At 41.5% G+C, this 14,570-nt stretch overlaps 1 protein-coding gene across 3 annotated transcripts; it reads left to right on the forward strand.

The window, feature by feature from the left end:
• The first annotated feature begins 1,011 nt into the window (after positions 1-1,011).
• Positions 1,012-12,511, forward strand: nr2c1 (nuclear receptor subfamily 2, group C, member 1). Of its 3 annotated transcripts, none has more exons than XM_050073904.1 (14): positions 1,012-1,164; positions 3,112-3,246; positions 4,071-4,304; positions 4,461-4,539; positions 4,638-4,817; positions 4,910-5,060; positions 6,985-7,081; positions 7,358-7,545; positions 8,749-8,902; positions 9,038-9,159; positions 9,977-10,119; positions 10,331-10,468; positions 11,397-11,502; positions 11,629-12,511. In XM_050073904.1, the coding sequence occupies exons 2-14, from the start codon at positions 3,175-3,177 to the stop codon at positions 11,798-11,800; spliced, it is 1,836 nt and encodes a 611-aa protein (XP_049929861.1). In that variant the 5' UTR covers positions 1,012-1,164; positions 3,112-3,174; the 3' UTR covers positions 11,801-12,511. The 3 variants fall into 3 exon arrangements, with proteins under 3 accessions (XP_049929861.1, XP_049929863.1, XP_049929862.1); XM_050073906.1 differs by having other exon boundaries at positions 7,361-7,545; XM_050073905.1 differs by lacking the exon at positions 1,012-1,164 and adding an exon at positions 1,203-1,351.
• The last annotated feature ends 2,059 nt before the right edge of the window (positions 12,512-14,570 follow it).

Consider the following 14,570-nt stretch of genomic DNA (forward strand, 5'->3'; position numbering starts at 1 on the left):
CTGTACTTAACATTTTCTTCTTAACCAAGGAAAATTCCTAAGGGGTTCTCTGCAACACCCTTAAGCCCCTCAGTCTGAAGTGTCATACTTAAAACATAAGGTGATTTGTGCAACTGGCCCCTTAATTCTGCAAGTTTTGGCATTGTAAATATGACTTGGCTTTGAATAAGGAAACATTGTTATAATAATATATATATATGAATATTTCTTTTTATTATTTTACTAATATTAATATATTTATAAAGGAATAAAAATAAAATACACAAAGGAAAGCTGAAGTTTTGTCAGTGCCTCAGCAGCAGTGTTCTATCCATATTGTTTTAAGATAAAGTCTGATACAGATTCTTTTGTACTGAAACTGCTGGTTGACAATATTTTGCACAATGTTCAACATCCTTAAATATGACCACAGTAAGTATTCATAGTTTTATCCAGAGTACTGTACTCTGGTTAGGGTGGAAAAGCCTCTGAGGCAGCATTTTACATTTAGTATCTGCTCGCTGTTTATATTGCTCCTGAAACCTGGCACCTCTTAGCTTTCACAAGTGTGTCAATATTAAGTGTGCAAGGTCATCCAGTGGGCCGGATTGGACCCTTTGCCGGGCCGGGTCTGGTCCCCAGGCTGTATGTTTGACACTCTTGACCTAGATCTAAATTTTGTTTTCAATACCAAAACTCATTGTCATTGTTATAGAATTATGTCTCCTCGAACATCCTAATAGTTCATAATGTTACATCCAATGATGTGGACTATCTTCTGTAAAGAGTAACTTATATTATGAGTATGTTTTTATTATGTATATATATGTATATGCAGACCTGTTAATATATTGACTCAATCATACACTGTGTGATCTAACTGTTTACAGCTGATATGGCAAAGACCAAAAAGAAACTGAAGCTAGATAACGTACATTTTGACAGGTTGACACACACACACACACACACACACACACACACACACACACACACACACACACACAGACACACACAGGCAGGCAGGCAGGCTATGAACCGCGGACATCTCACTGCGCATGCGCGTACCTCGTTTATTGATGAAAAAAGGTCACGAACTCTGACCCTCCCACCACCAACTGCAGCAAACTGTTAAAATATTAATTTATTGAAGGCTACACATTAGCTGACCCCACAGCTCCACGGCAGGTAAGACATATTTAATATCGTGGACGCATGAGAGGCTCACGGACGAGACAGCAGTGGCCAGTAACACAGGAAGGGAGGGAGTGTTCAGTCTTCAGCAGGGAAGCGACCATTACCAGCTAGCAAACAGCTAGCCTAGCTCGTTAGCACTGTCGTCCGGAGCTCAGCGCTTTAAAAATACATTTGGCAGGTATGCAGTGATGTCGGTATGTGTATGCGACTGCACAGCATGTTCTGTATCTAGCGTTACATGTTTATGCGTAGCTGTGCCGCAGCGGTAATGTTGTTAACGGACATGCTAGTTAGCTAACAAGCTTAGCCGCGTCAGCTAGCTGTGTTACCGTTAGCTGATGTTAGCTGCTATGCTAGCGGTGCTAACTAGTCTGCGCAAACTAAGCAGCCACGTCTTTAATATAAGTCTGAATGTGACAGCGGCACGTTGTAGCGTTACACCATGAGTTGCCTTGCTAAACTGTCTACTGATGTGGAAGTCCATTTCAAAGATTAATGCGTATTTAGCCCAGTTGTCAAAGCCGAAGTCCCGCCGTTCACTCTGCGATTCGGCATCATGGGCCTTGAACCCTAGCATGCTTTAACCCTTCAATGTTGACCTTTCACCCACAGGAAAAGAAATACCTTTATCTTCCGTATCGATTTTAAATAGCTGGCTGTCAAGAGCTTGTTTGTGTTGCTGTTGCAGCTTTGCCGCTCATCCGTTGTCACTTTGCTGTGATATTAAGCCGTATTTTTTATAACGAGGCCACCAATAGTACAGTTTCAAGCTAGTGCCGGCTACATTGGTTAGCATAGGCCACAAACTAACAGTAGTTAGTGGCACGCAGTATAGCATATTACATGATGTTATTTTACCTGTTGGTTCAGTACAGATCGTTTCAGGCTTATTTGTCTGAGCACATTTTTATTATAACGATCAAGTTTCGTTTAGAAATATCTTGTAGCTAAAGGGAGAGGTAATGATAAACTAGTAAACATGTGGGATGAGAGTAGTTGTAATAGTCATGTTTATTACATCTCTGTGCTATGATGCAGTGCATCAAACCAGGTCCCTTTGCACACATCAGTATATAAAACATGCTATTTACACATGTGGTGATAGTATTATGAAATTCACGGTGTCTTTATTACACACTGAATCAGGGTTGGAAATTAACATCTCTTGTTCACCTGCCACTGTGGCTGCTGGTTTCCAAAATCTACAATCCACTCAGTAGATTACCTTTGTTTTGTGAGTGAAGCAAATCTAGATGCCACTTGCATATTCTACCAGTATTTGTTTGGTGGCTGGTGCTTACCTCAATTCACAATTTTATTCACAAAAACAGATAAAGTAAAAATACATGTACGTTTCATAAGAAATGAGATGTGAAATGTAACACACAGAACAGGGGCCCAGACATGAAGCAAATTGTATTTTAAAATGTGTTTATGAACATGTTGTCTAGATTTAAGAAAAGAAACTGCATATAACATACAGTAACATTTATAATATACAGAACTCTGAAGACTAAACTAACCTAATACTAGGTGCTAAATGATCCCAAGACATTTATTCCATCAGTCTAAACATTGGTTTCATCGGTACAAAAACATTATTTCAATCTCACTGACACCGTCCAGCCTCTGTAAATACTTACTAGAATGTATATAAATCTGCTAAACGATAGTCCCCCCAGAAAGCACTATTTATTCCTGTCAAATGTGTTACCAAAAACTACAGCACCCTGCTGTTTCGGGAAATTACATAGTGTTTAAAAAATTGGACTGTAGATATATCACCTGTCAGAAACTGTTGACAAGTATTATACATGGGATTTGATGACTGAAAGAAAATTACAAAATAAATTCAGCCTTTTCCTTGAGGGTATTCCCTTACCTGACCCAAAGTTTGCTTTAATAGGACTTAGAGTAAAGTATATGCTCTCTCTGCAGTTGTGCGTGCCTCATGGGGCACTGATGTGAAGAGCAGTGGAAGAAGGTGCATGCAGTATCAGAATGGATGGACAGACACAAAGGATTCAGCTTGTGTCAGCAGACAGCAACATGGCATTAGGACACAGGATCCAGGTGATGTGACAGACTGTCCACAACTAGAAAATACTCTTATTTTTTTTAATTGTGTGTAAATAAACTAGAAATGCATGATATTGGATTTTTGCAGATATCTGATATGCTGATATTGATATATGTACATATTTCTTCCATCTAAATGCAGGGGACATCGAGTCTCTCCTGTTGTGGAATTGACATATTATTATGTCTCTTCTCCTCATGAAGGCTCATTGGCAGATACAGACATAAAATGCTAAGCTTTTCCAAATGTACACATTCATGAGGTAAAATGAGAAAACTACTTCAATTTAGATTACATGTTAACCATGCCATTTTTATTTTTATCTAACATAACAAAACTGCAGAATTCATCATACTTTAACAACCTGGATGATGCTGTCCCTGAGACAATCCTGACAAAAGTCACATCCAGGGCAAATTTGACCTATTTGATTAATTAAAGTTGCACAATTACAGCATCATCTTATCTGTCTGTCATACTGGCAGAGATTTATTTTGGGCTGATGTGGATATTTCATTTTAAAGCCTTTATCTACTGATGACCGATGACATGCTGATATTATTGTGCATCACTAGACTAAACACACAATTTGCACATAAATTTGTCAAAATTGGGTCTAAGATCTAAGAGTAGTGGACAGTATAACCCAGAACTGTCTCATATTTGTACAGTTTCTCCGCAGTCCTCCAATGAAAAATACTGTTTTTTAATTTCTAACAGTTTTTTATTTTCTCATGTAATTAGCTCAACGTCTCCCACACTCTCGCTGCATATTCAGTCAGCTCTCACGCATTTGTTGCTCTTTTGTTTCTCACAGATTGTAACTGATCAGCAAACTGGACAGAAGATCCAGATCGTCACAGCACTTGAGCCATCTTCCCCTGGAAAACAACAATTTATCTTAGCAAATGCTGACTATTCCCCTGCTGGGAAGGTGATCCTGGCCAAGCAGGAAGGCTCACCCAACAAGGTCATCCTCGCCGCTCCAGACGGCTCTGGGGTTAACCAGCTGTTGTTTGCCTCCCCTGATCTGGCCGGGCAGCAGATTCAGGTATCGCCAGAGGATATTAGTGGCTTCCTGTTGCCAGTTTTGATAAACAAGTTACTGAAAGGTCTTATGACTGAAGCATGAACATGTTTAGTGAGTCTAAACTTATTGCAGTGTTTGCTGTATTAAATCATTTCATTGTCTTGGGTTGTTTGTCAGTTTGTGACCGAGGGGTCAGACCAGTCCATTGTGAAGCCGGTTATAGAGTACTGCGTTGTCTGTGGGGACAAGGCCTCAGGTAGGAAATAAGTTTAATTTGCTATAACATTATTGTTTTTCGGGAACACGCGAGTAAGGGTTCACCAACCTGACCTTGTTTTCTCTTTCCTCTCTCAGGGCGTCATTACGGAGCTGTCAGCTGTGAGGGCTGTAAGGGCTTCTTCAAACGCAGCATTAGAAAGAACCTGGTGTACACATGCAGGGGCTCCGGAGAGTGTGCCATCAACAAGCTCCACCGAAACCGCTGCCAATACTGTCGTCTGCAGCGCTGCATAAATCTGGGCATGAAACAGGACTGTAAGAGAGTTAAATATTCTTTACATACAGCTGTGTATATGTTATTCAGTACCCACAAAGAGAAAGTCTGATGTCTTTGTTTTCTTCTTCAGCTGTACAGTGTGAGAGGAAGCCTGTCGAAGTGACCACCAGAGAGAAATCCGTCAACTGTGCAGCCTCCACTGAGAAGATCTACATCCGCAAGAACCTGTGCAGTCCTCTGGCAGCCACACCCACTTTTGTGTCGGATAAGGAAACTGCAAGGTACAGCCAAAATACAATACACTAATTTACCAGTTTATTAGATACATCTGTACAGTCTACTGCAACACAGGGAATAGAAATAGAATAGAATAGAAAGCCTTTATTGTCATTGCATAGGAATACAACAAAATTAGCTGATGATCACTTTAAACTCACATATTGTAACATGATCCGATGTTGATTAACTCTTGTCGACTGTACACGTAGTCTGCTGGACACAGATCTCAACACGCAGACAAAAACACAGAAAAAATGCACCAGACTAGAGAGCAAAGAGCCGCTGCCCAAGTGCGCGCCGCCATCTTGATGTGAAGAATAACTTTACACCAGAGTGTGGATACCGACCCGAGCCCGACAGGGGCTGGGTTCGGACAACAAATCAGACATTTTCGGTTCGGGTTCAGCCCACTTGACATGCTATTGTGTTATGCTATGGCCTATTCAAGTGCTGGAATTTGTTATTTACATGACAACACCTGAACGCAACACAGGCTCCGCTCCAACTGAGTGTGTGCTGTTCTGCGCTGCTGTGTTTGCACGCAGCATGTTTGACTGTGCGTAACAGCAGCCTTTTGATGGTCATTTACACACTGTCCATGTGTGATCACTGTGAACAGGCAAGCTGTAACCGTGATAACAATAACTATGTGAGGTAACAAACTGCATCGGGCTCGGGTCAGGTTCGGACTTTAAAATCAGAAAGGCTGTTGGGTCGGGACGGGCTTGGTTATAACAGTCTCGGACTCGGGTCTGGTTCGGTCAGGAAAATGCGGCCCTAACTGCGCTCTACTTTATACAATATCTTTGGTTCAGTTTCTAATAACTCTGTGGTGTTCTATTGGACTGCATCATATTGAAAGTCGTTTCTCATGTTTTGTCTTCTCCATTTATATACGTGATGGAGAAAGGAAACTAGAAACATCTCTTAATTTAATGCATATGAACACATCGCCATCTCTTACTTCAGCCTGAAAATTACCACAGAGTTGACTCAGCCTCTCTCAGACACATTGTCTTTATCTGGCCGGTAAAGGAAAGACAGAATTTGTTGCAGTGGACAGGACTGAATTAAATGAGATTGTACCCGTGTAACTAATAAACTGATAAGAGTTTGAGTAATGACTAGAGCTGTCGTGGTGAAGGAATTTCTTCGGTGATAAAGGGTGGCTCAACAGCGTGATATGTGGTATTACCACCGTTATGTGTCGTTTTTGCTAATTACTTCATTTATCATGATTTTAGTGATTTGTAAAGAAGCTTTATATTTAAGATATTATTAGGTATGCTGTTGCTTTTTAAATGACAGGGATTGTACAGTTTCAAAGCAGATTAAATACATGTTCATTGATAAGTGCAGAACACTAAAGGGCGATGGGTGCAATAAGGGCACAGAGTTTTTTTTCAGCTGACTCGCTTTTGTTGCTGTGGCACAGAGAGAGTACCTGCTTGCTTTGGCCCGTGCTCTGGTTGAAGGTATGACTGAAGCACGTAGGGAGAGAGGACGGACCTGTCGGCCTGAGTGGTTTCAGAATTGATTGATTTCTCCTCTATTGTTGTTGTTCAGCGATGCGACGGTTGATCTATGTGGTGTTTGTCCCGCTCCTCCTACACTGTGATCGTACACCCAGAGCTAAATATTTTTCAACTCTCGGCAACCAGGGAAAAAAACAGCAACTGTGCAGCACTCAGCGCAGAACAGACACTCAGCAGCTCATCATGCTGCTGCCATTTGTAGCAGAGTGTAAATACATAGCACACACAGGTTGCAGCGGTTACTTTCCGTCCCCTGCGGTTGGCTTGTCAATAGTGACACACTACAATACTGCGGATATTGCGGCAGCCCTAGTAGTGACTAAATCATATTGCATGGCTCCATATTACGTAATGTAATGTAATTTGTGAAATGTTCAATCTCTGACTTCAGGTCTACAAGTTTGCTGGAGTCAAACATGTTGCTCAACATCCAACAGCCCTTCTCTAAGCTGGAAAACACCATCTTGATTCCAGCGTCCCCCGACAAGGTAACACTGACTAATGTAGTCAAATGACATTTAAATGAAGTCTGACATGTCAATCCAGCCCTGAGAATAAGGGGTTTTTTAATACATCAGAATGATAAATTATGATTAAGAAAGGAATAATTCCTGTTCATTAAACAGTTCTGGTTTTGTTATTCTTTCTTGAAGTAGTTCAGTGATGAGCACAAATGTTTTGTTGAGTAGAGACAGTGCTGTACAGATGAATTCGAACATCCGTGTTTATGAATACATCATTGTTAATGATTGATACCCATACAGCAGGATGACCCATCTCAAGGTGACCTCGGCACGCTGGCCAATGTCGTGACATCCCTCGCCCACCTCAACAAGGCCAGGGAGGCGAGTGAAGGCGACAATGATCTGATGGGAGTCGAAACGCTCAGTAACGGGGACAGCTCGATGACAGACGTCCAAGGGGATGAGCAAACTGCAAGTGATATCACTCGGTGAGGGAGATGTCATAAAGAATCAAGAGGCTTTGATCCTAACTGGTAGTTGCTTCTCAATAGGTTGATACACACACACTAGAGATCATCAGGAGCACTGTAGAGAAACCCAGGGGCTGTTATTTTCTGTTTGTCACAAAGCTTTAATAGAATTTCCAGCAGGGCCATGTGGTCTCTGATTCCGGTCTTAAGGACTTAATTAGATTCACCCATAGTCAGTCAAAATGAACCATACATTGAGCGTCAGCACAGTGCTGCTGTGAGTTGCATCCTGTTTATTCTCTGTCTGTCGAAGCTACAATACATGTGGTGTCTGACTCAAAACGTGGATCCTTAATGTTAACATTTACTGATAATAATAAACTTCACTTATATAGCACCTTTCATACAAGAAATGCAGCACAAAGTGCTTTACAATCAGGGCATGCTTCACATGAAAATAGACATAATGGATATAAAACAGAACTGAGAATTGTAAAACTATAAATCATGAAATCAAGTACGATTCTGAAAGGGTTGCAGAAGTGTGAAGCATAAAAAGAAAGAGTTTCAGACCTGTGTCAGGAAAGTCAGAGCTAGTTGAAGGCTACATTAACTTTCTTTTGAAAATATTTAGTGAGCTAGCTTCCCCGGTATCTAAAGGTCCCGATTGTTGCTGGGAACCACTGATAAAGCAGCAGCAGATGATCGCGGTGTTCTTGGAGGCAAATAGTTAACAAGGGAGTTAGCAATGTAGCTTGGTCCCAGCCCATTTAGGGCTTTGTATACAAGGAGGAGGAGCTTAAAATTAATTCGAAATGTAGTCAGAGCAGCTCAGACTGGCCTGATGTGTTCTCTCTTATTGGTTCTGGTTAATAGCTGAGCTGCAGAGTTTTGAATGAGCTGAAGTCTGAAGTTACAGTACGCGAGACAGCTTGAAATAAAGGCATGAATCAATTTCTCTACATCTCTTTCATTTAGAAATGGTCGAACCTTAGCTGTGTTTCTGAGGTGGAAAAGTGATGTTTTCGTCACCTTGTTAATGTGGGGCTTGAAGCTTAGATCTGAATCAAGGATCATTTAATCCAGGGAGTTAAATTCCACAGATTATTAAACAGCATTTATCTTTTTGTTTTAGGGCCGACAAGCAGTTTTGTCTTCATTTAACTTTAAGAAATTATTGCACATAAGAAATTCTTGTTTTCATATTCTGTGTATCATTAGAGCTTTTGACACCCTGGCCAAAGTCCTGCACCCTAATGACGGCACAGCAGGAGATTCTTTGGAGGCCACAATGCAGCTGATGTCAGGGGACCAGTCAGGTCCTGTGGTGGAGCTAGAGGGCCCTATACTCTCTGACAGCCATATCCCTTTCAAGGTAAAAGCACGGCCACTGACCTCTACCCTCAGGAAGAAACCCGAAACCAAAACTCCTGCTTATGTTTTACTGAGTTACACACTTTTCTGAGGAACACTGCGGTCATGTTTCTCTCTTTACAACGTGTTCCCGCAGCTTATGATGCCTTTGCCTGTGCCAGAGTACCTCAATGTCAACTACATCTGTGAGTCAGCTTCCCGGCTACTTTTTCTCTCTATGCACTGGGCTCGCTCCATCCCTGCATTTCAAACACTTGGGTAAGCTTTTGTCACAAGATGTGTCATTGTTTCATAAACACACCTTTTAATTAATTGCATGTCAGTTACAAAATGACAGTTAAGTAATAAAGTTTCCCTTATGTGGCCACCAGGGCTGTACTGAATATTTCGAAGCTTCATTCTTAAGGATGACATTTGAATTCTTAATCGACAGTCTGCACGTTTTCCTTTCTTACTTTCTTTTCTTTTCTTTTCCATGTGTATTTTTCTATTTAAGCGGATATTTTTTGCACATTTTCAGATTAGGTTACACTAAGATTATTAGTATTATACTGTTTGTAGAATTAAATTCCAGTTGTGGTCGTGTAGGATTGTGTCCAGCTCGTGTGATTTTCAACAACTCTAGAGCGCTGTAAAGTCCAAAAGTCAACATTTAATTGAAAAATGATAGATGACGGATGTAATCATTTCCAAAATTCACATTTTTATTGAAGTAAATATTCTGCTTAAATCCATTTTTGCTGCCGTTAAGTCTTTCAAAAAAACGTTTCCTCTGTGGTCACAAAACAGTTTGCTCTCCGGTTTGCTGCACACAAAGGGAGGCAACGGGACAGTCCAGCATCAATCTAAAAGCACCATAAATTACATTTAGTTATTAAATAAAGTTGATTTAATAAAAAAGACTAACTGATTTAATTGGATAAATCATTTTTATTCAAATTGAGGAATTTCTTTTGTGTGGATTATTATGTCCTAAAATATACTGGAAGCATTAAAATCTCTGTTTGGTACAGCCCGAGTGGTCACACAGTTCTCTGCAGCAAATTTAAATGACTCTTATTTTATTATTTTCCAGTGGTCAGGACAATGACATTAACTTAATGAAAGCCTGCTGGAACGAGCTGTTTGCCCTGGGTCTGGCACAGTGCTCCAACGTTATGAATGTTGGTACCATCCTAAGTGCCATTATCAACCATCTGCAGACCAGCTTACAGGAAGGTAGGACGGCTCTGCTCTTAAAAGCCTCAAAGGTTTATCACATGAATACAGTTCCAGAAGGCCAAACAGTGTTTCTCAGTGTGATGCAGAGGGGAATAAATGCATGCCATGCACATATTTAAATCTGTCATATTTATTTTTGTGGCATAATTTGTATCTTTACTGATGTTCTGCCCCTCACATTTTCCTCTCTCTTTTTACTCTCTTACAGATAAGTTGTCCCCAGAGCGAGTAAAACTGGTGATGGAGCACATCTGGAGGATGCAGGAGTTCTGTAACAGCATGACCAAGCTGACCCCAGACTCTTATGAATATGCCTACCTCAAAGCCATCGTTCTCTTCAGTCCTGGTGCGTAGACCACTGCCCAGTTTACAAAATGAAAATAACTTAAGTTCTTGTCCTCCTGTTAGATCAGAATCAGTAATGCCGTTAGTGACAGTGAATGTCGACTGTTGCATCGCCTCACATCGCCTGTGTCTCGGCCAAAAAGCACGTAACTAACTTGTTATTAAAAAAACGGCGACAGGACGGATACACGATGCTAGTTAGCAGGTTAGCACATTAACATCACAACCTATTGCTGATAGAACAAAGGATCCTTACCATGTGCCAGCAAACAATAACACAATTACAAACTGTTTCTGCCAAAAAGCACAATGGCTTAAAAGGATCTCACACCCTCTTTACTTTAGCTGTTTTTTTGCTTTCCTCATTTGTGCTTCTCATCTCTTGCACTGAGCTAAACTGCCCTTAAACAGCAGATTCAACAAGCTGAATCGGCCAAAAAAGAAGCCCACAAGGGCCACTTAGTGCTAACGGTGCGGGACACATGTCAAAAACTAGGGCGACAGATGCTCACCGACAGCCTGACTGTGACCAACGGCCGACTGTCAGCTTGGTGTTTCAGGAGGCCTTAGAGCAGTTGTTCCCAACTGGTCCAGCCACGGGGTCCAGATTTCATCGTAGTCAGTAGTTCAGGGTCCAAACAGTTAAATATATTCAGCATCGTACTGGCGTTTGGCCCTGTTGTCAAGCTAATTTGACATCTCTGTCAAGTAGTCACTTGCTTCAAAATAAAAGCTCTGTGCTGGAAATTCATCGTACTTAAAAATAAAGTGTGTTTTTTTACAAATTTGACATGTTGTCAAGTCACTTTCGGTCCATTCAGAATGGACCTGTGACCCACTTTTTGACCCGGACCCACCAGTTGGGAACCACTTACATAGTGCCAAATGTGCATGGACTCCTGTCTGACTGTGTTGTTTTTTTTTCCCAGATCACCCAGGCATAGATAACACCCCACAGATAGAGCGATTTCAGGAGAAGGCCTACATGGAGCTGCAGGACTACGTAACCAGGACTTACCCAGAAGACTCCTATCGGTCAGTAGACTTGTCTGTACAACATAAGGCCAGCTCATTGACAGACAGATTTATGACGATACCATGAATGAAGCTGCTACAGTACACGTTCAAATTTTATGTCTCTCTCCCACTCATTGCTCTCAGGTTATCCAAGCTGCTGCTGCGTCTTCCTGCCCTCAGGCTGATAAGTGCAGCCGTCACCGAGGAGCTGTTTTTCGCCGGGCTCATCGGCAACGTGCAGATCGACAGCATCATCCCGTACATCCTCAAAATGGAGTCCACGGATTACAATAGCCAGACGGTCACTGGGGTCTGACACACTGTGCCATCGCAACATTGGACTATTAAAACTGGACAGCCAGCCAGTCAGAGTGCTCCACAGACCGATCACTAAGTGGTCACAACATACTGTATTTATGACGCAGCATCATTTGGGAATTCTGTTCTCACTCTAACCTTGCTCCTGCTTGTGACTCCTCAGTAACCAGTCAGTAGAGCACAACTCACCAAGAGGACAAATAAAACCGACTCCAGTGGCACGTGAGCCGCCAACAGCAGCCCGTTCAGGAACGAACCCCTCGAAACCTGCATAGTAGTTTGCGCTTTTTATTGTACATAGTATTTTATGCTTCATCGCCTCCAGGCCTTTCCTTTTTTTCTGCAGATCGTTTCCACTTTGAAGGAATCAGGACGGTTTGTTTTTTCACTGCTTTTTTTATTTTCTAAAAATTATGAGGAAAAAGAAAAAAAATGTGTCAAAATGTGAAATTGATTTGTGAGATGTTTTTAATCGCAGAAGGTTATAACCTTTGTTTCTTATTTGTTTGCCAATCCAAAGGATCGTGCAGCATCACTTGTCAAATGTTTGACATCATGAAGTTGTTGTGTATATAGATTTGTATATAGAATGCACCAAGACGGCTAAAAATGGGAAGCACTTGGTTAAATCGTGGACTCCATCTTTTGGACAAATTAATGTGGATGGAAAATAGTCGAGTCATTTGAAAATAAAAACACCTTTCAACCACTTTTATCTTATTATTTACACCACTGTGTTTTTACACCACTGTGTTTCCACTTTGATTGGATATTATTGGAGAACAGATGGAGCTGACTCCAGATTCTTCACTGTATGCAGCGCTTATGTTTGGATGGCAGCTGTGGACTACCAAATAGCCAAAAAATATGACAAGTTGTACGTGCACTGGGTCATGGTGGGATGAATTAGGAGGTCAGCAGCCTGCAGTATGATAGGCTTTCTGTGTGGATGAGGAGACAGAAAATATTTACCGTAGCAGTGCCCTTTTTTAGCCTCTTACTTAAAAAGGCAGCAGTGTTTGAGTCATGCATGTCATTGCTGCAAAAACCCTTTAAATTCAAAAAACATCCATCCATTCATTTTCATCCATTTTCATGGGGCCAGGTCGCGGGGTCAGCAGGTCGAGCAAAGCACCCCAGATATCCCTCTTTCCAGCTCCTCCTGGGGGACCCCAAGGCGTTCCCAGGCCAGATGAGATATGTAAACCCTCCAGTGTGTTCTGGGTCTGCCCCGGGCCGTCCTACCAGTGGTACGTGCCCCTAACACCTCCAGCAGGGGGCGCCCAGGAGGCATCCTGATCAGATGCCCAAACCACCTCAACTGACCCCTTTAGACGCGAAGGAGCAGCGGCTCTACTCCGAGCTCCTTCCAGATGTCCAAGCTCCTTACCTTAACTCTAAGGCTGAGGAAACAGCCTGCATATATCCTATGCCAGGTGATCAATTTGTTAAGCATTCAGCAGACATCAATGGAGTATTCAAACCATTAGAAGCGATAAACATCCTTCAGCTGACAAGTATATCAACCTAATCAACCTTTGACCTTTGTTCATCAAAGTCCCCCCTTTGTTCCCCCCAGGTGTGTTTCACGTATCCTGTCTCCAGTTAAACTGACCCCAAACACAAACATTTGATTTTGCAGTGAGCACTGGAGTCCTTTTAGACATGTTGTCCTCTGCCTCTTCAAATTTATTCCACAGTTTTGATGTTTCTGGCATGTGTTAATCAGTGCACCTTGGGACTGTCTAGAAAAGCCGAACTCAACTTTCGGCCTGTGAGCCAAATCTGGCCCACAATAGGATGTAGACAGGCCTCCCGACTGTTCTCTGACTCACAATTACAATAAATTAATTTAGAGTAGGAATTGTATTTTTGTACTTTTAATGTACATAAGGTGTCAGAGAGCACTGACCCACTGACAGATCTGTGATAAGGGTGCCGACACACCAAGCCGATAGTCGGCTGTTGGTGAGTGTCTCTCGCCGTAGATTTTTTGGCACTACTCGGCCCTTGTCAGCTTTTTTGGCCACTTCAGCATATTGAATTGCTGTGGTAAGACTTTTTTAAGCTCTTTAGCAGAAACAGTTTCTAATTGCTTGTGTTGTTGTTTGCCAGGGCACAGTTAATGTCCTCCTGAGACCCGAACTTTTGTTCAGTACGCATTTTTAATTTCTCCTAGCTATTTGGGATCAGTAGGACCTGATAAGTTTAAAAAAATGAAACATTGTCAATGATTATTAAGTCCCAGTGTCCTCAAATGAGATGATAATTAAGTCCCAATGTCCTCAAACGAGACAATAATAAAGTCCTAATGTCTTCAAACGAGACAACGATTAAGTCCCAGTGTCCTCAAATGAGACGATAATAAAGTCCCAGTGTCTTCAAACGCGTACTTCCTAATTAACAGTGTCTTAGCTTGTTACTGTTGCTAAAGTTGGTCAGATTTGTTGTCATATCAAACTACAAACATTATCAATTAATCATAAATAAACAAATCTCAACCATAAAATGTGATCAGGTTTTGGACCTTGTCCACTTTTGTGTCAGGATCGCTGACAAGCGAAGACAACAGATGTCAAAAGGTTGAAAACAGGCAAGTCATTTATTATATATACCCATAAATATCATTAATTTTGGCCTATTAAAGCAAGTTAGGTATCCCATGTTTACTGAGTTATCTGGACATCTTTGTGAATCCCTGACTTTAAACATGTCAAGAAAACTCACTAACCACACGTCTTAAAACACGCCCCTGTTTCTGTAAAAAC

The sequence above is a fragment of the Epinephelus moara genome, chromosome 20, assembly GCF_006386435.1.
Source record: "Epinephelus moara isolate mb chromosome 20, YSFRI_EMoa_1.0, whole genome shotgun sequence".
Lineage (NCBI taxonomy): Eukaryota > Metazoa > Chordata > Actinopteri > Perciformes > Serranidae > Epinephelus > Epinephelus moara.

Coding starts and splice junctions, on each gene's coding strand:
- nr2c1 (XM_050073904.1), top strand. CDS start 3,175: ATGGATGGACAGACACAAAGGATTCAGCTTGTGTCAGCAGACAGCAAC. Junction 8,903..9,037: donor ACAGCCATATCCCTTTCAAG/GTAAAAGCACGG, acceptor GTGTTCCCGCAG/CTTATGATGCCTTTGCCTGT. Junction 11,503..11,628: donor TACCCAGAAGACTCCTATCG/GTCAGTAGACTT, acceptor CATTGCTCTCAG/GTTATCCAAGCTGCTGCTGC.